Source organism: Mustela nivalis (genome assembly GCF_964662115.1).
Source record: "Mustela nivalis genome assembly, chromosome: 8".
Taxonomy (NCBI): domain Eukaryota; kingdom Metazoa; phylum Chordata; class Mammalia; order Carnivora; family Mustelidae; genus Mustela; species Mustela nivalis.
The window spans coordinates 36815660-36838118 of NC_139027.1; the positions used below are offsets into that span (position 1 = coordinate 36815660).

Below are 22459 nucleotides of genomic sequence, written 5' to 3' on the forward strand. Positions count from 1 at the left end.
GGGAAGGGAGGGAGGATGGGAAGAGAGTTAAGGAGGAGCCTCTGAGAATTGGGATTTCAGGGTCTGCAGTCAGGAAGAGACTCTAAGGAGGCCTGAGCCTGTAGGGCCTCAGCTGATAAGCAGCCTGAAGTCCAAAGGAGGACTTTTTTCTGTGACCAGGTAGAATGTTCCTTCCTCACACGGGGAGGCCACATGGCAGATGAGTGACGGGGGCGCATGGAGGGACATCCCTGGGAGAGGTTTGGAAAATAGGTTCAGATAGGGACTGCAAAGTTATTATTGAGGAGTCATTTTCATGCTTAATCTTAGAGAATAGAATCCAAGGTCACCTGAGAGTGGAGGAGGATGGTAGGAAGAAGGATAACTGGGGCTCACGTGTGCGAGAGCTGTGCAGTCACTGCTTCGCTGTCTCTCAGAGACTCTGCTGAGGTCACTATGAAGACAAGAGATTCTCAGCCTTGGTGTGTGGTATTAACTGAGGGAACCTTATTATTAGCATTCACTTCCTTCTCTTTTGATGAAGTTTAGAGGTCACCATTTCCTCTTGCAAAGTAAGTTCCACAAATATTCCATTTCCAGTGTTAGAAATAGCAATACATCAAGATGATTGCATACTCTCTGTTCTGGGGGAATTCCCAAGGAGGGGGAGGCAGAGTTCTGAGACAGTGAATTCAGAGTGATTACTCAGTGGTAGCACCAGCAGCAGCAGGGACCAGAATTTCCCCACACGTGTCTCAGGCTCTCATCTGCCACCTCAATCTCTAAGTATTTCTACTGACAGAAAAGAAAATATCTGTGGATGAAAGAATTCATTTTTCAGACAGGCCTCCACTCAATGTTTGCTTAGAGGCCTGTCTTACTTTTCTCTTAGGTGGCAGATGCAAAGGTCCCTGATGTTGGGAGAGGGAAATGTGTGGGTATGTACACTTGAGTTCCATCCACTTGCAACAGGAGACAGAGACGAAGGTCAAGTGTGTTGACATTCTGCAGACTGGTACTCAGTCTCATCCTGCCACTTCCGATGAGTTGGCAAGGAATGTAAATTGTTTTGGGTTGTCCTTCCCCTCTTTGGGGCAGATGATCCAAAGCTCACTTTCTATGGATGGAGGGTCAGTGGTCAAATGTGGGTGATGCAGCCGTGCTGAAAACTCCAGAGAGTTACATGCCAGGAACTCATATGTCATTCATCTTTTTTTGTTCATGGGAACTGTGGTATCAGGTCTGAAGTTAAGAGCTTCCTACCATCTCTAGGGGGACAAAATTCCCATACCAATCTGAGATGCTTCCATTAGAGACTTTTCTTTTTTTTTTTTTTTGGATTGATGAGTTATTCTCAGATACATTGCTGTTTTTTTTTTTTTTAAGATTTTATTTATTTATTTGACAGACGGAGATCACAAGTAGGCAGAGAAGCAGGCAGAGAAAGGAGGAAGCAGGCTCCCTGCTGAGCAGAGATCCCAATTCCGATTCCAGGCTTGATCCCAGGGCCCTGGGATCATGACCTGAGCCGAAGGCAGAGGCTTTAACCCACTGAGCCACCCAGGCGCCCCAGTTGTTGTTGTCGTTTTTAAAATTCTCATTATAACTGGCCTATTTCACCTGTTTTTTCATTGCCTCCAGGCCATTCCAGGACCGACATCTGAACACTCATCATCTCAATAACTAAGGAGATAAAGCGCTTAAGAGAGGAATAAAGATTAGTACTGGTTTCTTCTAGGAAAAGGGCCTGGAGGAAGCAGAAATAAGAAGGGAATGGGCAAAGATGAATTTGCTTTTTATAAAATAGCAAAGTTCGATAAAAAATAGGGCATTAGTGCCATTTGTTTTTATTTTATTTTGTTTCTTATTATCATTATTCTATTTGACAGAGAGAGAGCGCGCACAAGTAGGCAGAGAGGCAGGCAGAGGGAGAGGGAGAGGTAGGCTCTCCACTGAGCAGGGAGCCCGATGTGGGGCTCAATCCCAGGATCTTGACCTGAGCCAAAGGCAGCCACTTAATTGACTGAACCCCCAGGTGCCTCTATTTTATTTTATTTTTTAAAAGATTTTATTTATTTATTTATTTATCACACACAGAGAGGTAGAGGAATCACAAGCAGGGGAGGCAGCAGGCAGAGGGAGAAGCAGGGTTCCCCACTGAGCAGGGAGCCAGATGTGGGAGCCATGGCTAGTGAGGGAGGTGAGACTGGTGTTTGGAAGAAACAGAATGCCACAGTACAGTTTGGATTTAATTCTGGGGGCAGGAAGGCCCTGGTCATCCCCCATCCCTGTGACCTGGCTGGAAGATAACGGGTTTGTGGAATGTCTGCCACCATTCCTTCCCTCTTAAGAAGAAAAAGAAGACTGAGGCACAGAGAAGGGCAATGACTTGTTCCAATAGCACCATGATTTGGCACAAAACAAGGACCAAACCTCATACCCAAGCATGCTGACTTACTCCCTTCATTGCGAACACATCTACTTTAGCCACTGTGGACTGTCTTGAGGTTGATACTATTCACCATTATAAGGGCTTCAGCTGCCTTCATGTGAAAAAAAAAAAAAAAAAAAAAAGAGTTTCAACTTCCCACCTTCCCACTCACCCCCCCCCTACCCCCCAAAATGGCCAGTGTTAACCATCAGGCACAGAGGTAAGAACCCTAGGCTGGGATTCTTGGGGTTTAGTCATACTTGTAATCAACTATTTAAACTTCTCCAGTATCTCTTCCCACTTATAAAAATGAACTCCTTTGAACCAGATGGTATCTAAGGTCCTTGCTAGTTATGAAAACAAATGGTATTGGGACGCCTGGGTGGCTCGGTCCGTTAAGTGTCTACCTTTGGCTTGGGTCATGATCCCAGGATCCTGGGATCATGTCCCGCATCTGGTTCTCTCTTTTTTCTCCTCCAGTGCCCGTACCCGCACAGCTGTCTCCACACCAGAGGCCCTACGTCAGCAAGTCCAGGAGGGAGCCTACACACAATAGCTGTTTATCTCTCTGGCTGACGAGGTCTTGGAATACTTGTTTCCAACATTCGGTACCCTGAGAGATATATAAATCCTGTCCCTTGACCACAAAAGGAAACAAGCAGACTCTGGCTGGGGGTTGAGAGTGAGGTTGGGAGTGAGGGGGGCAGGGAGGAGAACAGCAATGAGGTTCAAGAAAGTTTTCCTAAAAGAGGTGGAATTTAAGCTAGACCCTGAAAAATGAGCATTTCTATTAATGGACATGGGGCAGGTGAAGCAGAAGTAAAGAAAATAAAGAGGGCCCCTCTGGTCACATCTGACTCTGTCCCCTGCATTTCCCCGGCTCTTTATTTTCTTTACTTCTCTTTCACCTGCCCCATGTCCAGGTGTGGAAATAGCTATGCAGGTACGGGCCCTGGAGGAGAGAAAACAGAGAACCTTAAAAAATGTGGTGTGGACTGTGTGTACTTTTCATGGGGTTCGTGGGAATAAGCAGAGAATCAGAATCACTTTAGAATTGCTTTTCTGTTGCTAAAGTGTATGGCTGTGTGTGGGGGTGTGTGGATGGTCGCTTCCCTTCTCAGTGCTGAGACTTAGCAACGTAGTTGCCCATCAACAAGGTTTCAAATGGACTGTTAATGTGCTGGACAGGAGTAAGGAAGGCCAGCTTCATAAAGACTACTTGGGAGGAACCTCTCTCCATGGTCTTCTGAGTTGAGAGCCCTGATGGCAGACTAACTTCCTTAAGTCAATTAATTTTTTGGGGGGGGGGGGTCATTTAAGAGTTGCTTGTGTGCATAGGAAAGACATTTATAGTTATTGGAGCCCTAAACTGAGCTGATTAATTTTACTACAATTATGCATTTCAAAAAACCCAAAACTTCTTTAACATTTTAAGTTCAATTTACAAATCTTGCTGTTCTGTTTATAAAGCTAGTTTTGGGTTTAACAATGAGAAGAGCCACTTCACTTTTTAAGTTTATGCTCAGTTATTTTATTGCTTAACCTATTAATTCTCCCTAAATATTTGACTCTCTTATCTACCACATTTAATTGAGTTCCCTTAAATATTATAAGTTAAAATTTAATATATCTACAAATTTAATATATATTTCTTTCAAACATTTCAATTGTCTGCCAAGGCAGACTTAAAAATCTAGTAAGCAAAATCTTTCCAAGTATGTAAGTAATTTCCTGTAACTCCAAAAAGAGCAGATGGAAAAAAAAATGTAGTTAATCAGGCTATTAAAAGTGAAATAAATTTTAGAAACATAAGCAAATTGTTTTCCACCCTTCGAATTAAAATCAGAAATCTAATATCAATTACACATTGCAAATTGAAATTATAAAGATAATATCTCAGATTCTTTAATGTTTCAGTTTCTTTAATTGTTTAAAACTCCTAAAATAATGAAGACTGATTACCAGGATAATCTTAAAACATTTCTGTAAACACAAAATTGTTGAAGCTGTGGGCTCATTTACATCATCAACTCCATGCTTTTTTTTTTCTTAAATATTTTCCTGGAGTTGTAAAACCACTTAATACAGGGGCACAGATCACAGATTAATCATCCGACATAGTTCCTAGGCCAAAGATTCTGACCCTGAGTTTCCTGGGTCAAAGATTCAGGAACCTGGTGTGAGCCATTGGCTTGAGAATGTGAGACTGTCATTGGTCTCTTCTTGGGTAACTTGATGCAAACCACAGTCAATTTTTTTTTTATTAATTTATAATGTATTATTTGCTTTAGGGGTACAGGTCTGTGAATCATCAGGTATACAAAATTCACAGCACTCACCATAGCACATACCCTCCCCAATGTCCATAACCCAGTCACTCTATCACTACCTCCCCACCCCCCAGCAACCCTCAGTTTGTTTCCTGAGATTAAGAGCCTCTTATGGTTTGTCTCCCTCCCCAGTCCCTTCTTGTTTCATTTTTTTCCCCACTGCTTACCTCTCAAATTCCTCATATCAGAGAGATCCTATGATAATTGTCTTTCTCTAATTGACTTATTTCTCTTAGCACAATAACCTCTGGTTTCATCCACATTTGTTGCAAATGCAAGATTTCTCTTTTTTTTTTTTTTTTGATTGGCTGCATAGTATTCCATTGTATATATATGCCACATCTTTAATGTTTTGAATGTTTATCCATTCATCTGTTGATGGACATCTAGGTTCTTTCCAAAATTTGGCTGTTGTGGACAAGACTGCTATAAACACTGGGGTGCACGTTCTCCTTCGGATCACTACATTTATATCTTTAGTGTAAATACCAAGTAGTGAGATTGCATAAGGTAGCTCTATTTTCAACTTTTTGAGGAACATCCATGTGTTTACCGACAGTGTAGGAGGGTTCCCCTTTATCCCCATCCTCGCCAACACCTGTCATTTCCTGACTGGTTAATTTTAGCCATTCTGACTGGTGTGAGGTGGTATCTCACTGTGGTTTTGATTTGTATTTCCCTGATGCTGAGTGATGTTGAGCACTTTTTCATGTGTCTGTTGGCCATCTGGATGTCTTTGCAGAAATGTCTGTTCATGTCTTCTGCCCATTTCTTGATTGGATTATTTGCTCTTTAGGTGTTGAGTTTGTAAGTTCTTTATAGATTTTGGATACCTTTATCTGATATGTCATTTGCAAATGTCTTCTCCCATTATGACAGTTGTCTTTTGGTTTTGTTGACTGTTTCCTTTGCTGAGCAAAAGCTTTTGATCTTGATGAAGTCCCAGTAGTTCATTTTTGCCCTTGCTTCTCTTGCCTTTGGTGAAGTTTCTAGGAAGAAGTTGCTGTGGCTGAGGTTGAAGAGGTTGCTACCTGTGTTCTCCTCAAGGATTTTGATGGATTCCTATCTCACATTGAGATCTTTCATCCACTTTGAGCCTATTTTTATGTGTAGTGTAAGGTCCAATTTCATTTTTCTGCATGTGGCTGTCCAATTTTCCCAACACCATTGAGTTGAAGAGACTGTCTTTTTTCCATTGGACAGTCTTTCCTGCTTTGTCGAAGATTAGTTAACCATAGAGTTGAGGTCCATTTCTGGGCCCTCTGTTCTGTTCCATTGATCTATGTGTCTGTTTTTGTGCCAGTACTATACTGATGATTACAGCTTTGTGATAGGGCTTGTAGTCTGAAATTGTGATGCCGCCATCAATGGGCCACAATTGGTTTTCTTTCTCAACATTCTTCTGGCTATTTGGGGGTCTTTTCTGATTCCATATAAATTTTAGCATTATTTATTCCATTTCTTTGAAAAAAAGTTGATGGTATTTTGATAGGGATGGCATTAAATGTGTAGATTGCTTTAGGTGGCATAGACATTTTCACAATATTTATTCTTCCAATCCATGACCAGGGAACATTTTCCCATTTCTTAACCACAGTCAATTCTTAGGGTCACTTCTTTGAGTTGGGGCCAGACTGATAAATCAGTGGGAATTAGTTTCACAACTAAGCTCCATGGACATCTTTCATGCCCAATTTTTATCTTAACTGCTTTCAGCTTTCCCCACCTGATATAGATAGATTAAATCTTACCCCTTATCTGGATCCTAATTAATATCTTTTATTGCTTTATCAGCTAATTTCTAATTTCTTTAGTACCTGACTTTTTCCTGAATGTTTGCTGATGAGTACAATTCTGTACTCATTATGATTAATGGGTGCTTTAAAATCTCAGCATTCGTATGCATTTATTGCCTGAGATGGCCTAAATTCTTATGCATTTAATACCTGTAATAGCCACTGCTCACAGCTGCCATGTGATAATGAGTAGGAGGGAGATGCCTCTCAGACTCTTCTAGAATCCAGTAGGACCTTAAAGGAGTTGAAGCTAAGGCACAACATTTGGAGTTCGACAGAGGATGACTCCAAGAGAATGTGCCAGTGGCCAGGGAAGCTCAACCTGTTTGGTCTGAAAGTAAGAGCTGGGCAGTGAAAATGGTCCTGCTTAGGGCGCTAGGGGAGGAGAACCCAGTCTGGGCAGGAATAACAGCCACAAGCCCCTGAGTAGATAGCATGACTGAGCATACTCTGTACTGTCTTATTCAGAAGAGAAGTGTAGTTAGGAAGGAGTTGCTTTGTGTTTTTACCCCGGATATTACTGACCAACTTGCATCTGTATCCATGTACATCACCTCCCTTTATCTTCTTCCCTATGGCCTACTCCAGGCTTTGGCTCCTGTTATCCTTCTTTTTCACTCTTACATCGTTTTTCTCTCTCCTTTGTCATTTATCTCTCTCCTTCTCACTGATTGATTATATGAACCTACCAATGTATTATAACAACTCCCATCTTAAATGTAAACATCCTTTTTTGAGCCCATGGCCCCCTCCAGCTATCACTGCATTTCTCTGCCCCTCTTGCTTCCCCTTTTCTTTTATAGCAAAACTGTTCAAAGGAGTCTTGCCTACTCACTGGTTCCACTTGTTGCCTTTCATTCTCTCCTGAATCAGGTCTGAGAAGGGTTTTGTCCTTAAGCTCTGTCCTCACTTTTGTTTTGGCCCTCACAGTCTCTTTCTCACCAAATCTGAAGTCCAGGCTCTCAGGTCCTTAACGTTTTGGTATTGTTGGACCTGGTGGACCTCCTTCTGCTTTACCCTCTTTCTCCTGTTGTCCTTTCCCCTCTATTATATCTTCCCTCACCTCACTGGTTACTCCTCAATCTCCTTTGATGGCTCTATTTCTTCCTTTCAACCCCTCTACATTGTTATACTCAGGACACAGTCTTTGGCTGTTCTCTTTTCTAGCAACTCACTCTTGTTAGGTAGCATCAGGTGACCTATGGCAGCATATGCTTTCTACATCCCGGTTACTCCTGAAACTGAATCTCAAGGGAGATTTGGATTTTCTATTCTCATGGCTAATAGGTATCTCAAATACAACTTGGCTAAAACAGAACTTCTGGTTCACCCAATCCCCCACAAACAGGATACCTGCTGCTTCCTGAGGCTTTCCTATTCTTTAAATACCCCCCATTTACCCACTTACTCAGCTTTCAAACCTGTGAGTCCTCCTTGACTTCTCTTTTCCTCCTCTCCTACATTTATTCCATCAGCTAGTTCTATTGTCTCTATGCCCAGAATATATCCCCCACCACCTATTGCCCTTGTTCAAGATAGTGCTATTTCCTGTGTAGTCCATTGCTACAGCCTCCTAACTAGCCTGTTTGCTTCCACTTTTGTCATCCTCTCTTCCTGTCCCCTGTGTCCATTCTTCACACAACAGCAAGAGTGATAAAAAAAAAAAATCAGGACATCATCCCTCCCATGTTTAAGAACTCTGTTGGTTTTGTATGACACACTAAGTCCCAACTCCTTATAGAGACCAGACCCTTGCCTTGAATCACATCTACTAGAGCTGATTACCTGAACTTGCCCCTACCTGGCATTATTATAGAGGAAGAAAAAAGGTCAGAAGGAAGAGTGGGGCCAAGCCTCCCACTCCAATCTTCTCCCCCTCACAATGCAGCAGAGCTCCATTAGGTCTTGTCGCTCTAGTCACCTGGCATCCTGACATTAGCTTTGGTCATTCTTGGCTTTCATCCAGTCCAATAAAGAGCACCAGGGCAGACAGCCACATGAGTAACAGAAAGAAGGCCAGACTGACCTTCACTTCCCATTGTACATTTGCCCTTTACCTACTCATCAAGAAAGATGAGAATACCAGTCTTCCCACACTTTCCTAACCTTAGGAAGTTAGATTGCCCTAGGGTATCAGAGCCCCTGGGACACCAAACAAAGGGAATATCAGTGTTCAGTGAGGGACTCTAAGGGCTTTTGCAGCTCCGGTGATTTCCATTTCTTTACATTTTTCTTTTCTTCCCTTCTTTCTTTCTTTCTTTTTTTTTTTTTTAAAGATTTTATTTATTTACTTGTCAAAGAGAGAGAGACAGAGAGAGAACAAAGAGGGGGAGTGGCAGGCATAGGGAGAAGCAGACTCCCTGCTGGGCAAGGAGTCCAATAAGGGACTCCATCCCAGGACCCTGGGACCACGGCCTGAGCCAAAGGCAGACACCCAGCTGACTGAGACACCCAGCACTCCATGATTTCCATTTCTTAACTTCCAACAAAACTGAAGAATAACCTTAGTAAGTTGTAGATTAATAAGTCATTAAACATAATTTTTGATGATAGATGACTATGTAATTTTGGCAAGTAGCTTAGAAGGATTTCAAAGAATTGTATGACATTTCTGCAGTAAAATTCCTTTCATTCTTATGTATTACTTATATGTACATGTTTTCCCACTACTTACCCTTCAAGAAAAAAAAAAAAACAAAGCAAAAACAAAAACAAATTAAGAATAGGATCAATGTTGAACAGGATCACTCTAATTTTGAGTAACATATAAGTATATGAAATAATGTTTTTAAAAGCTTGGTCTCTGAGCCTGGGTGGCTCAGTTGGTTAAGCATCTGACTCTTGATTTCAGCTCAGGTCATGATCTCAGGGTTGTGAGATCAAGCCCTACACCAGGTGCAGCACTGGGCATGAAGTCTGCTTAAGTTTCTCTCTCTTCCTCTCCCTCTCTGCCCTTCCCCCCCCCCCCAAAAAAAAACTTGGTCTCATCAAGGTATATTGCTAATAATTAATATTCATAATATATTATGTTTTTAATTTATTTATGTTATTTTGATTGGTTGTATAGTAACAATAATTGTAATGATGACTCAATCTAGAAGAATTTTGAAAAAAATTTAACATTCTGTGATTACATAAAAAATTTTTTTTAAAAAGATTTTATTAATTTATTTGACAGAGGGAGAGAGATCACAAGTAGGCAGAGAGAGAGGAAGGGAAGCAGGCCTCCTGCTGAGCAGAAAGTCTGATGCGGGGCTCGATCCCAGGACCCTGGGATCATGACCTGAACTGAAGGCAGAGGCTTTAACCCACTGAGCCACCCAGGTGCCCCAAAATAAATATTTTTAAAGATTAAGTTTTGATTGAACATGTTTTTATTGTTGTAAAGAAGTATCATGGAATGATCAGTAAAATGCTTTTAAGCATAATATGTGTTACATTATGATAAAATTTCATAGGGGAAATGGATGAAAATATCAGTTCAAGAAAAAAAGGGATGTTGTTAATTTTCACCTGTTGCAGAGGAATTTGTTCATGTAATTTTTAGATGGCTGACAGTAAGAAACAGTTACTATGGTATTAGGATTTTGTTGGATATGTTTACAAGTGATGTAACAGTTTTTTTTTAAATGTTAAATTTACAATATTTCAGAAATGATAACATTTGCAATTAACTATTTAAAATTACAGGGGCACCTGGGTGGCTCAGTGGGTTAAGCCTCTGCCTTCAGCTCCGGTCATGATCTTGGGGTCCTGAGATCAAGCCCTGCATCGGGTGCTCTGCTCAGTGGGGAGCCTGCTTCTCCCCCTCTCTCTGCCTGCCTCTCTGTCTACTTGTGATCTCTCAGTCTGTGAAATAAATAAATAAAATCTTTTAAAAAATCACAAAAAAAATTTAGATTTTAACCTTAAACATGTATGTTGGCAAAAGGGTGAGGTCATAGTTTTTCAAAACTCTCCTAGGTGGTTTATAAACTAAAACATTGGAAGACCAACATTCTACAAGTATTGGGCCCTGGAAGGGTCTTTGGGGAGGGAATTGGACTTGATGCTCTAGAAGTTAGGTTCATGATGGTTGGTGCATCAATAGGACATTACATACTTGGGACCAAAGTCTTATCCCTGTGGCTAGGAGGGCACTGAGGCTCAGCCCCCACACTTGACTTCTCTTCTAGGTGTTCCTGATGTTATATTTTAAAGCCAAATCACAGTGTGTGTAGATGTTCCTATATGTATCTGGATTCCACATATCCCTCTGCCCCAAGGACTCATCCAAACCCAGCCTTCACATACAAATCATGTGGACCCTTTTGGCTACATGCTTCTTCAGGTTGAATGGCAGTGTCAGGATGCTCAGGTGGTGGCTGTGAGGACTCCCTTGGCTCACACTTCTCATCCCTGACAAATGAAGGATGTCATACCTTTTGTTGGCTCTGAGAGCTGATGGGTTTGGGTGCAGGGAGGGGCTAGAGAGAAAGAGAAGCATTGATTCTTTCAAACAGCCTATGTGGAAGCTCTCATCAAGAAAGGGAGTGGCTGGCTTCATAGTATTCCATTGTGCGTATATACTACATCTTCTTTATCCATTCATCTGTTGATGGACATCTAGGTTCTTTCCATAGTTTGGCTATTGTAGACATTGCTGCTATAAACATTCGGGTGCACGTGCCCCTTCGGATCACTACGTTTGTATATTTAGGGTAAATACCCAGTAGTGCAATTGCTGGGTCATAGGGTAGTTCTATTTTCAACATTTTGAGGAACGTCCATGCTGTTTTCCAGAGTGGTTGCACCAGCTTGCATTCCCACCAACAGTGGAGGAGGGTTCCCCTTTCTCCGCATCCTCACCAGCATCTGTCATTTCCTGACTTGTTAATTTTAGCCATTCTGATTGGTGTGAGGTGATATCTCATTATGGTTTTGATTTGGATTTCCCTGATGCCAACTGATATGGAGCACTTTTTCATTTGTCTGTTGGCCATCTGGATGTCTTCTTTGCACAAATGTCTGTTCATGTCTTCTGCCCATTTCTTGATTGGATTATTTGGTCTTTGCTAAGTTCTTTATAGATTTTGGACACTAGCCCTTTATCTGATATGTCATTTGCAAATATCTTCTCCCATTCTGTCAGTTGTCTTTTGGTTTTGTTAACTGTTTCCTTTGCTGTGCAAAAGCTTTTGATCTTGATAAAATCCCAATAGTTCATTTTTGCCCTTGCTTCCCTTGCCTTTGGCAATGTTCCTAGGAAGATATTGCTGTGGCTGAGGTTGAAGAGGTTGCTGCCTGTGTTCTCCTCATGGATTTTCAAAAGAGATGAAATCTTGCCATTTGCGATGATGTGGATGGAACTAGAGGGTATCATGCTTAGCGAAATAAGTCAAACGGAGAAAGACAACTATCATATGATCTCCCTGATATAAGGAAGTGGAGATGCAACATGGGGGTTAAGGGGGTAGGAGAAGAATGAATGAAACAAGATGGGATTGGGAGGGAGACAAACCATAAGTGACTCTTAATCTCACAAAACAAACTGAGGGTTGCTGGGGGGAGAGGGGTTGGGAGAAGGGGGGTGTGGTTATGGACATTGGGGAGGGTATGTGCTATGGTGAGTGCTGTGAAGTGTGTAAACATGGCGATTCACAGACCTGTACCCCTGGGGATAAAAATATATGTTTATAAAAAATAAAAAATTAAAAAAAAAAAGAAAGGGAGAGTCTGAATACCAGGAACACCTTATACCTTGGTCCCCAGAGGGCCCCTCTTGCCCAAAGATAGGCTTTACTTGGACCCATCTATCTCCAGCTGCCCTATTTGCCAGAAAGTGCGATGTTCTCAGAAGCAAGGAGGTCCCTGTTTTGAGAGAGCTGCCTAGAGCCCTGGAACCATCCTTGCTCCGCCCAGACCTTCCTTTCCTGGTCCATGTACTTCATTTTATGGTTTTATGACTTGCTTTCCAAGAGGGATTTTAATTTTCATGATTTTTTGTGTAAGCAAACAATCATACAAATAAGAATCACCTTACACCAGTTAGAATGGCCAAAATTAGCAAGACAGGAAACAACATGTGTTGGAGGGGATGTGGAGAAAGGGGAACCCTCTTCCACTGTTGGTGGGAATGCAAGTTGGTGCAGCCTCTTTGGAGAACAGTGTGGAGATTCCTCAAGAAATTAAAAATAGAACTTCCCTATGACCCTGCAATTGTACTACTGGGCATTTACCCCAAAGATACAGATGTAGTGAAAAGAAGGGCCATCTGTACCCCAATGTTTATAGCAGCAATGGCCACGGTCGCTAAACTGTGGAAAGAACCAAGATGCCCTTCAACGGACGAATGGATAAGGAAGATGTGGTCCATATACACTATGGAGTATTATGCTTCCATCAGAAAGGACGAATACCCAACTTCTGTAGCAACATGGACGGGACTGGAGGACATTATGCTGAGTGAAATAAGTCAAGCAGAGAGAGTCAATTATCATATGGTTTCACTTATTTGTGGAGCATAACAAATAACATGGAGGACATGGGGAGATAGAGAGGAGACGGGAGTTTGGGGAAATTGGAAGGGGAGGTGAACCATGAGAGACTATGGACTCTGAAAAACAATCTGAGGGGTTTGAAGGGGCGGGGGGTGGGAGGTTGGGGGAACCAGGTGATGGGTATTATAGAGGGCATGGATTGCATGGAGCACTGGGTGTGGTACAAAAACAATGAATACTGTTATGCTGAAAATAAATAAAAAAAAAATTAAAAAAAAAAGAAAAAGAAAAACATTGCTTCTGGACTTCCCGGGGTGGGGGGGAACCTAATCACTTGTCTTGTGTCCAAATGTCAATTTAGGAGCCAGGATGTGGTTAAGATGTGATGGAACTGGGAGGAGACTCTGACTATGGTCCCATACCCCTGGGTGGGCATCACACTAGTTCTCTAGGTCATTTTCACCCTGGCTTCCAGTTGAATCGGATGTTTGTGGATAATTCAGCAAGGCTATACAGGGGGATAGGAATGGGGCAGAGAGCAAATCTGTACAGAAGACACACTGACTTATGCTTCCGTCATTGGTGTAGCAGCAACCCACCCCAACCTGCCTTTCAGACTAGATGTGCTCCCACATATCGTTGCATCATTTGCCTTTCCCCCAGCAGATACTGGCTTACTCCAGCCCAAGCATATAGGATAAGCCGTATCCTAACCCTATGGACTCAAATTTATGCGCACTTGCCTCCTACTCTCTAGGTATATGGGATCTCCTTGAAAGCTGGTAGGAGCTGTGATGATATGGTATGTTTCCTACTGGAGGTTACAAATATGTCTTCCCTAGATTGTTTTTGTGTTTTGACTTTGCTTCTGGTGACTTCTGCAATTTTGGAAAGTTTACTCCTTACATCATTTATTATTCACTTTTTATTTAAAAGTTTTAAAAGATTTTTAATTTATTTGAGAGAGAGAGAGAGAGAGAAAGCATGAGAGGGGAGAAGTCAGTGGGAGAAGCAGACTCCCTGCTGAGCAAGGAGCCCAAAACGGGACTTGATCCCAGTACTCCAGGATCATGGCCTGTGCCAAAGGCAGTTGTTTAACCAACTGAATGATCCAGGTGCCCCTTATTATTCATTTTTTTGCTCCATACTTTTGATCACGCTGGTCCCAGTACTAAGACAACCCTTTCCCTTCTTTGTGCGGAACTCCTGCTCATTCTTTTTTTTTTTTTTTTTTTTAAAGATTTTATTTATTTATTTGACAGACAGAGATTGCAAGTAGGCAGAGAAGCAGGCAGAGAGATAGGAGGAAGGAGGTTCCCTGCTGAGCAGAGAGTCCCATGCGGGGCTTGATCTCAGGACCCTGGGATCATGACTTGAGCCGAAGGCAGAGGCTTTAACCCACTAAGCCACCCAGGCGCCCCATTCCTGCTCATTCTTTCCGGTCTGACTCATGCTGTCCTCCTTGACCATCTGTCCTTCACAGTAGATGTTGTTCTCCTGGCTGCTTCTTTCTTGCTTTAACTTACCTCTGTTTGTCACGTTGCCTTATTTTTACTTCTATCTATCTGCCTCTCCTATCTAACTAGGAATGCATTACCTATCTTGTTTCTGTACTCCCAGCTCATAGGATTTACTTAATAAACGTTTGTTGAATAAATGAGTAGAGAAATTGCTGACAGTGGTTACTCCCAACACTTCCTGCCTTACTTCGGCTGATCCCATTTTTCAGATGAAACTTGTGGACCAAATATCCTTTTGAGGAGAAACAGAAATGAAAGGGTGGGATAGGTAGGTTTGTCTTTGCTGGTTAGTGATGTTCCTAGATATTTTGCCATGCTCGGTGATGAGGAGTGGGCTTCCAGTTTCCCAAGGCGAATTCTCATGGCCCCATTTATCTTTACTCTTCTGTGTCAGATTCAAGAAAAGGCAATTACCACATGGGCAAGAAAAGTTTTTTTTCAGTGAAGTTTATTTCAGAATCATTGAAGCAGTGTGATTATACTTAATCATTCATAAATATTCCTGTTCAAACAATCTGAGCTTATATGTTTTTCAGCCTTGGTGAAAGGACTTGATAGAAAGATGGCACATTAGAGCAAATTAAATTCATTTCATAGCTCTTGAAGAGTGGGCTCTTTCACAGACACTGATGCTTCTTGTCCCTCTTGACTTAAATAGAATAACCCAACAATAAATAAATAAATAAATAAATAGTTAAGTGGTTGTTCATCAGAAGCTGGGCTTAAAGGACAGAGGGTTTCTTGGCACCTAACACATAACAGCCTCTGCCAGGCTGGCTTCGAGTGAGCAGAAATGATGAGAGGGACCTGACTCAGCAGAGGGGGGCTGAGGATTGGCCCTGAGAAGAGCAGGCTATTCCACCTGGTTGGTAGGCAGGAGATCTTATTAGCAGTGATTCAGGGAAGGCAGTTGTGCACTGATTAGAGAGTGAAGTTCAGCTTGAGGTCACGTTTAAACCCTTCTATTCCCTTTCCACCAGCACTAAGAGTTACTCAGCACTTGTGGACTCTCTGGGTACAGGTCTCTAGGAAGAGAGTTCCATGGTGAAGTCAGTTATGTCGTGACCACCTCTGTTATTTCCCAGGAAGACAGGCATTGCTTCTGCCTGAGAGGTGCTGATGTACCAGTTGGGAAACTGGGAAGACTCAAATTCCACCTTTTTCTTGATTTCTGTCTTGTTGAAGACAAATCGCTTTTCCATCCTCTTCCTTGGGTAAACTTTGGGGTCTAACATCTGCAAAAACAAAAACAAAACAGAAATAAGAATTTTTATGAGGGAAGAGATAAAGACACTCTAGTGAAGTTATTCTCTAGTTCAGTGAGAGGAAACTGACGTGGCATAGGACCAGGATCCAGATTCCTGATTTACCTTGGTGACCCCAAATTTCTGTGTAGTGACTGAAAGAACTCTTACTCTTTTCTGAAACTTAATATCAAATGGCAGGGAGCATAATATAGGTGGAAATTTTATTAAAAAGTGAAAATTGGATTAAAACTTTAGGAGTCGCTAGTTTCTAAGGACTTTTGCTCTATTTTTCCTTATGGCCCTGGCTAGAATGACTTCAATTTAGAAATGAAACTTTTGTTGGGAAAGCTGGTTGGGGGTGGAGTGGGGTGGAGGGTGACTTGGGGAGTGGAGGAGATGATAGGTGACAGCTCCCTTGAATGGATTAACTTCCCAAAGTGTCATTTATCAATTGGAATAACCTTAACAATGTTATAATCCTTCTAACCCTAACATTGTATCATCTATTGGGTGGTAGCAATGGCAGCAAAATGACTTAATTTTTTGTTGTGGGAGTAAAAGTTATATGCATCTAACAATTAAACTTATTTACATTTATGCAAAATTATCAAGTATTTTACTCCCAAATTTCCTGGGCAGAGAAAGGGTCGTTGTCTTGGAAGTGAGTGAGGCCTAAGGGTGTTTGAGAAGAGCCCCGGGGAGACTTCAGCCCCTGGTACTCACCTCCAGCTGCAAGGTGGGCTTCCCATCTTTCATCACACAGGACAGGTACAGATTCTTTTCCTTGATGCACAAGGCCACAGGTATCTTGGTATTATCTTCATCTTCTTGCACGAAGGTCATGCGGAACACCGCTAGAGAAAGGAAGGGGGCCTTGTGGTCAGGAACACACAGCAGTGCAGGGCTGGCCCAACCACTGGACTCCCAGCCCAGGACTCATACAATTAACACCTGCTGTGGGAGCCACACTGAGGTTCCCGTGGCCTAACAGATAGGATAACTTGGCTTCCCACAGAAAATAGCAGGCTTAGTTGGTTGTTTCTTTTCTCTAAAGAAGGTCTGGGGGTTTCTTAGAGTCTCATCACCAGTGAAGAATTAGGGGATCTAAGTTTTGGAAATGGAAGGAAGCCATTTTGGGCCAGTGGTGTGCCCATTCAAATGAGCAGAACAATTTGATTAACGTGAAAGGCAAGAAAAGAGGTAGATCAGGGCTCCTGAAAGAAAACAGGCACGAAACTGTGTCAGGAACATGGAATAACAAGTGGGAGGAACTTGGAGAGGGGAGGCTTCACTGGGAAAAGTGGCTCCAAATAGACACGCATTTTAATTTTCCTTAGTCACGGCCATCTCATTTGGGGGCCTTTAGGTCATGCTCACAACCTAGTTAGAAAGAAACAGGTTTGTCCTGGCCTGGCTGAGATGCCTCTCCCCAAGGTCAGCAGCCTTGGGAGAGAACAGGCTGCTCCTTTCAGCTGCTCCTGTGGCTGTGCTCCTGCATACAGTGTTCAGCCACAGTGGCAAGGTGCCAGGCAGATTTCCACAAGTGATGGGCTCTCCACTTAAAACATCTGCTCGTTACAACAGAGAGAGATAAGTTCCTGCTTGTCAGTAAAACTTCCCTACAAGGAGCCATCTGGTATTGGGCGGGAAGGATGTTAGGGTTAAAGGGGCAGGGTTGGGAAAGAGGATGGACACATTATCTGGTTGACACTCTAGTTTCAACTTTAACAACAGGAAAAAGGAACCCACAGGCGTTAGGTCATGTTCATCAAATGACCCCTTTCTAATGGAAGCACTGACATTGTGCTATTATTCAAAGACTTGGCTGGACAATAATTTCTCTGAGTCTCATCTCTTGCTGAAAAATGAACATTTTAAGGGAATCAACCTGGTGTTATTGCTAGGACCAAAACAAATAGCTTACATGTTCATTATTAAATGTTTTTTCATTGATGTTCATAATTCGCCTTATTGTTCTACTTTGTTAAAAATGTGGAGAATTAGCAAGCAGCCAGGAGACCAAGAAAGGAATCCAGATGTGCCCAGTTACCTTGTTGGTTCACACTAGTTCCGTTGAGGTGGAGCGCCCGAAGCTCATACGAGTTATACAGCACCAGGGATTTTTGGTTTATGTCCTGGAATTTGCAGTCCAGGGATCGTGGGGGTGCATCATGAACAAAGGCGTTATCATCACACTTTTCCAAGATGATGGGTTCTGAAATGTGGAGCGTATAAGTTGTTAGGAAGAAAATTGGAAGGGCAGTCCAGATGATAGAAGGCAGCAGAATTTGTTTTTTTTGGAGGCTATCTGAGCATGCACAGCCAGAATTTGATTATAACATTGGTGGGGAGAAGCTGGGGTATGTGAGAACACTGGACCTGGCACCATGAGATGTGGGTTCGGGCTTGCTGTGGACTAGCAATAGAGCTATTCACATAGGTGGCAATGGCAGTAACACTAGCCCAATGGGGACATCGTGAGACTTGTGGGAGGTAATGCAAACGAGAGCCTAAGACTGGTGGAGTGACTGGCAAATGTTGAGTAGTTATCAAGGTCTGACTTTAAGAATAGTTTCAACTGGGGTGCTTGGGTGGCTCAGTGGGTTAAAGCCTCTGCCTTCAGCTCAGGTCATGATCCCAGGGTCCTGGGATGGAGCCCCATATCGGGCTCTCTGCTTAGCAGGGAGCCTGCTTCCTCCTCTCTCTCTGCCTGCCTCTCCGCCTACTTGTGATCTCTCTCTGTCAAATAAATAAATAAAATCTTAAAAAAAAAGAATAGTTTCAACTAAAGAGATAATCCATTTAGTGTCTAGGCTTCTCTGTTTTTCTCTCATTACTGGGCCTTCTCCTTTTAAAAGGCTTCAGCTTCAGGGCAGAATAGTTGACTGCTGAGTTATGGACTCTGAGAAGCAAATGACCCGAGGTCTCCTGTCTACCCGAGGTTCTCAGTAAAAATACCTTCTTCAAAGATGCAGTGAAAAACATTCATCAGGTCATCACCCTGGAGGGGCAGTGAGCAGGGTACAGATATCTTCTTCAGCTTCTCCAAAGCCACAATGACTGACACGAAATGGCTCAGACTCTTGTTATGGAACTGTTGGGAGATTTGAAGCTGGATGCCCTCCTCTTCCAGATAGCTGTTGTTCAGGTCTTGGAAGCAGCACTATGGAGAGACCAAGGAAGAGTGTGTTAAGGTGGTTGGGCCAGAGAACTGCTTTCCCATCAGAGAGGCCAAAGGGGCCTTGGGGATAACTGAGCTTCTAATGCTAAACTCTCCCCTCTCTGAAGCCCAGAGAGGTTTAGTGGTTTGTCCAAGGGCCTGTGGCAAGTTAGAGGCAGACCGAAAACCAGAACTGTGGGCTTTCTGCTGGCATATATGGTATTCTTTTAGAATAAAACCGTCTACCTCATTTATCTTTTTTATACACTGCTCCACCTAACCATAAATGTATACCTTCTTACCCTCTGTGTCTTTTTGTATCGTTTATGCTCTAACACTATGTATTTAATTCTTCATGGCAGTGATGAGCATAAGAGTTTCCATTCATCTATGTTCATTCAACAAGTTTTTGATTATTCTTTATAAGGTCTACATTCTGCAAATACTTTAAAAGTGGTTACTATTTGTGAAATATGTTCCCACTTTCCCGTTATTCAGGGGGATATAACTGGATGAAGGCATAAGTGAGGTTGATAATGGTTTGAACTCTCAAAGGACAGTTAAAGAGGCCTCTAAGTGCACAGAGGAAAGCTGAGCGTGACTGTAAGTTCCTGACCAGAGCTGAGGCTCCCAATGAGAGGGAGCCCAGTTGCTGGAAGGAGCAGTGGGGGTAAGGGCCAGACAGAGAAGCCACCCCCCACCCAGGGCTGGAGTAAACCAGTGACTGCTTTAAAAACATTTAAAGAAATGTACTTTTTACAAGGGTAGGGACTGGATTATTAGGTTAGGGGAGGCTACCAAGAATTGGAAATAAAAAAAATCAGAGAAAGGTAGCTGCTTGCTAATCTGTCCAAATGACCTAGCTAGGTTGATGGTTGTACCACCTTGGAAAGTCATCAGGCCTCATACAGAAGAGGAGACAGATCAAACATTAAAATGGCACCAAATAAGGTTGAGAGTCAGAAAAACACCCATTTCCAGGGATAAAGTTAGCCACCAATGACAATATTTCAGAATTGAATGTTACAGGATGCCAGGAACTCAAAGATCATCTGGTTCATTCCCCTTATTTTTCAGAGGCCCAGCGGATGAAATGGCTTGCTTAAGATCATCTTTTTGTTTACATAATCTACATCTTATTGTCATAAGCTTTACCCCAGGGAGGAAATACTATCCTACCTTTAAAGGGGGCAGGCATACATTAGTTCCCGGAAAAACTATCCTACCTTTAAAGGGGGCAGGCATATATTAGTTCCCAAGAACTTAAGTGGTGTACGTAGGAGAAACCCTCTCCAAAAAGGAAAATCAAATTTGTGTGGAGCCTTGTCTGCCTTTCTAAAAAGATGCAGCAAACTTTATGACCACTGCCTTTCCACCTTGCCCTCTGCAAGCATGGCCATCATCACCAAGCCTTAAGGAGTGACGTGGCAGTGGTATAGTGACCAAGTCAGCATCCAGTTCCATCTTTGTCTGTCTCAGTAGAAGAGGCAAAAGTCCTTCCATCACAAAATACCATGGAAACAAAGTATCCCAGACCCTTTTCCTGGAGCCTCTCCCATGTCAGAGTCTCTCTAGGAGTTGTGAGCTAAGCCCATGGTCTCACCTTCATCTTTCCAGGACCATCAGCCTCAAAGAAAAGGTCATTCTCATTGTCACTGTAATGAAAACAGAGAGATTGCTCATGTATGTCTCCCAGACAAGTTTTCTTTTCTTTTAAATTCCCCGAAAACAGTCTTCATTATTAATAGGAAACTGTAAATAGTATGTCCCTTAGAGTTGCTGAAAGCTGCTGGCAAGTTTTGTGGTAAGATGCATGGAATGCCATAGGAGGCAGGGCAGGTATCCTGGGTACTCTCTGTTGGATCCTGAGACCGGACTTCCACCCACTTCCCCGCTGAGCTTTTCCTCTCTCTCAAGCCAAACTTTGCCAGGATGTGCCCTGTATTGTGCACTTGGAATCTGTTCTTCCTATTTGCCATTTGCAAGAAGCCCCTGCATGAGCAACATCTGGAAGGTCTATGGGTCCAAACGCTGAACTTGCAGTGGGACATCAGTCTTCACACCAGGTTAACTTAGAGCCATGCTTGCCACCAGAAGAGGCATTTTGGAGGACAAATCTGGTCTCCAAGCACAGATAACACTCCACTCTCAAAAGAGGAGCTCTGCTAACACTGTGGTCTTGGTCTCCCCACTGACCTGTAGCCATAAGACATCACTTCACTGGTGGGTTCAGGTACTCTTGCCATGGCTGCTTCAGAAACCTGTGTAAAGAGGAGAAAATGAGTGACTCCTGCCATGCCAGTCTCCATGGGGGCTGCCTTCATATGTGAGCTCCTCTCAGCACCTGGCACATGGCAGGCACGTAAAGGAACAATCTTTAAGTGAACGAGTGAATGCATGAAAGAGCATTCCTTTGGGTCCGGAGGAAACCAAACCCAAACCCATATTTTTGTTAGATCTGGAGCAGAGACTTTGACCCTGAGCTCTCAGATGTCAGCTGCTACATAAGCAACACACATTCCCACAACATTTCACAAACCATAGCTATAATATATGTGGCAGGTTTGTGAAAAGCCCAGCCCTCAGGCAGAGAGGAAGGGTGAGGAGGGAGGATGAGAGAGAGAGACAGAGACAGAGAGACAGAGAGATTTGACTGGAACCTAGTCATAAAGAAGAGGTAATTCAAGTTGTACCTGAGTGATGAAGACTGGCTGGAGTGAATAGAATCCTGGAGTGGACCGCTGTGCCTCAAAGAGCTATGCCATCTGCCAATTTCTACCTCACTTTTATATTCTTTAAAAAGCAGAAGTGGGAGAACTTAAGAATTTCCCCTTTGGCTAACTGATTTCACAACCAAATTAAAAAACAAAGGAGGAGCAGTGGTAATCTGGGGAAGGGGTGTACTGAAATAATTGTCTAGCCCATGGAAAGGCAATGGGTAGTGAATGATGACACATTTTTGCAGATGTGTCATTATGCAAATATATATTGTTTTTCTGACAACTGTTACACAAATCATGTCAGTACTAAAGTATAGGATTTTCCTAGGTTAGAGTACTATTTTAATTTAGGGTCTCTGGAACAAAATGGAGGACACAGAGATACCTGCATGAACAGGCTCCCTCACTCATGCACTGCACTTAAATTTAGAAGACTTCTCACTGGAGATGGATTAAGGGGTCTAAAAAGTGACAGCAACCCTTTCAGTCTGAACTGAGGTTGCTATTCTCTACTTTGGAAGCTCAGGGTTAATTACGGAAGCCTCTGGGGAGACAGGTGGGGCAGAAAATATATAGTTGTTCAGGGATTCAGCTCCTGATGGGGCTGGGAGACCCTTTCAGACCAGGTGCTGGTACCCTAGCCAGTTACACATGCAGTCTCTAACAATACTTGATGAAGAATGAATAAGCCCGGATTGGGAATGTATTTGAAAAGATTGTGAATAATGAGGTAGGAAAGAACATTAGAGTTTGAAGCTGATGGCCAGGAAAGAATTCTTGAGACGTCTTTGGTGAAA

The 22459-nt window shown here is 42.7% G+C and overlaps 2 protein-coding genes across 4 annotated transcripts in view; one reads left to right on the top strand and one right to left on the bottom strand.

Moving 5' to 3' along the window:
- The window catches only part of LOC309870862 (interleukin-36 gamma-like), a 163673-nt gene that overhangs the window by 37357 nt on the left and 103857 nt on the right, over positions 1–22459 (top strand). The window lies entirely within an intron of this gene.
- On the bottom strand, positions 15106–21752 carry IL1B (interleukin 1 beta). Its single transcript, XM_082743426.1, has 7 exons — positions 21636–21752; positions 21139–21203; positions 20546–20597; positions 18741–18945; positions 17833–17997; positions 16506–16636; positions 15106–15770 (listed from the first exon to the last, which is right to left on the bottom strand). Exons 2-7 carry the CDS (start codon positions 21186–21188, stop codon positions 15561–15563), a joined length of 813 nt encoding a protein of 270 aa, XP_082599552.1. The 5' UTR covers positions 21189–21203; positions 21636–21752; the 3' UTR covers positions 15106–15560.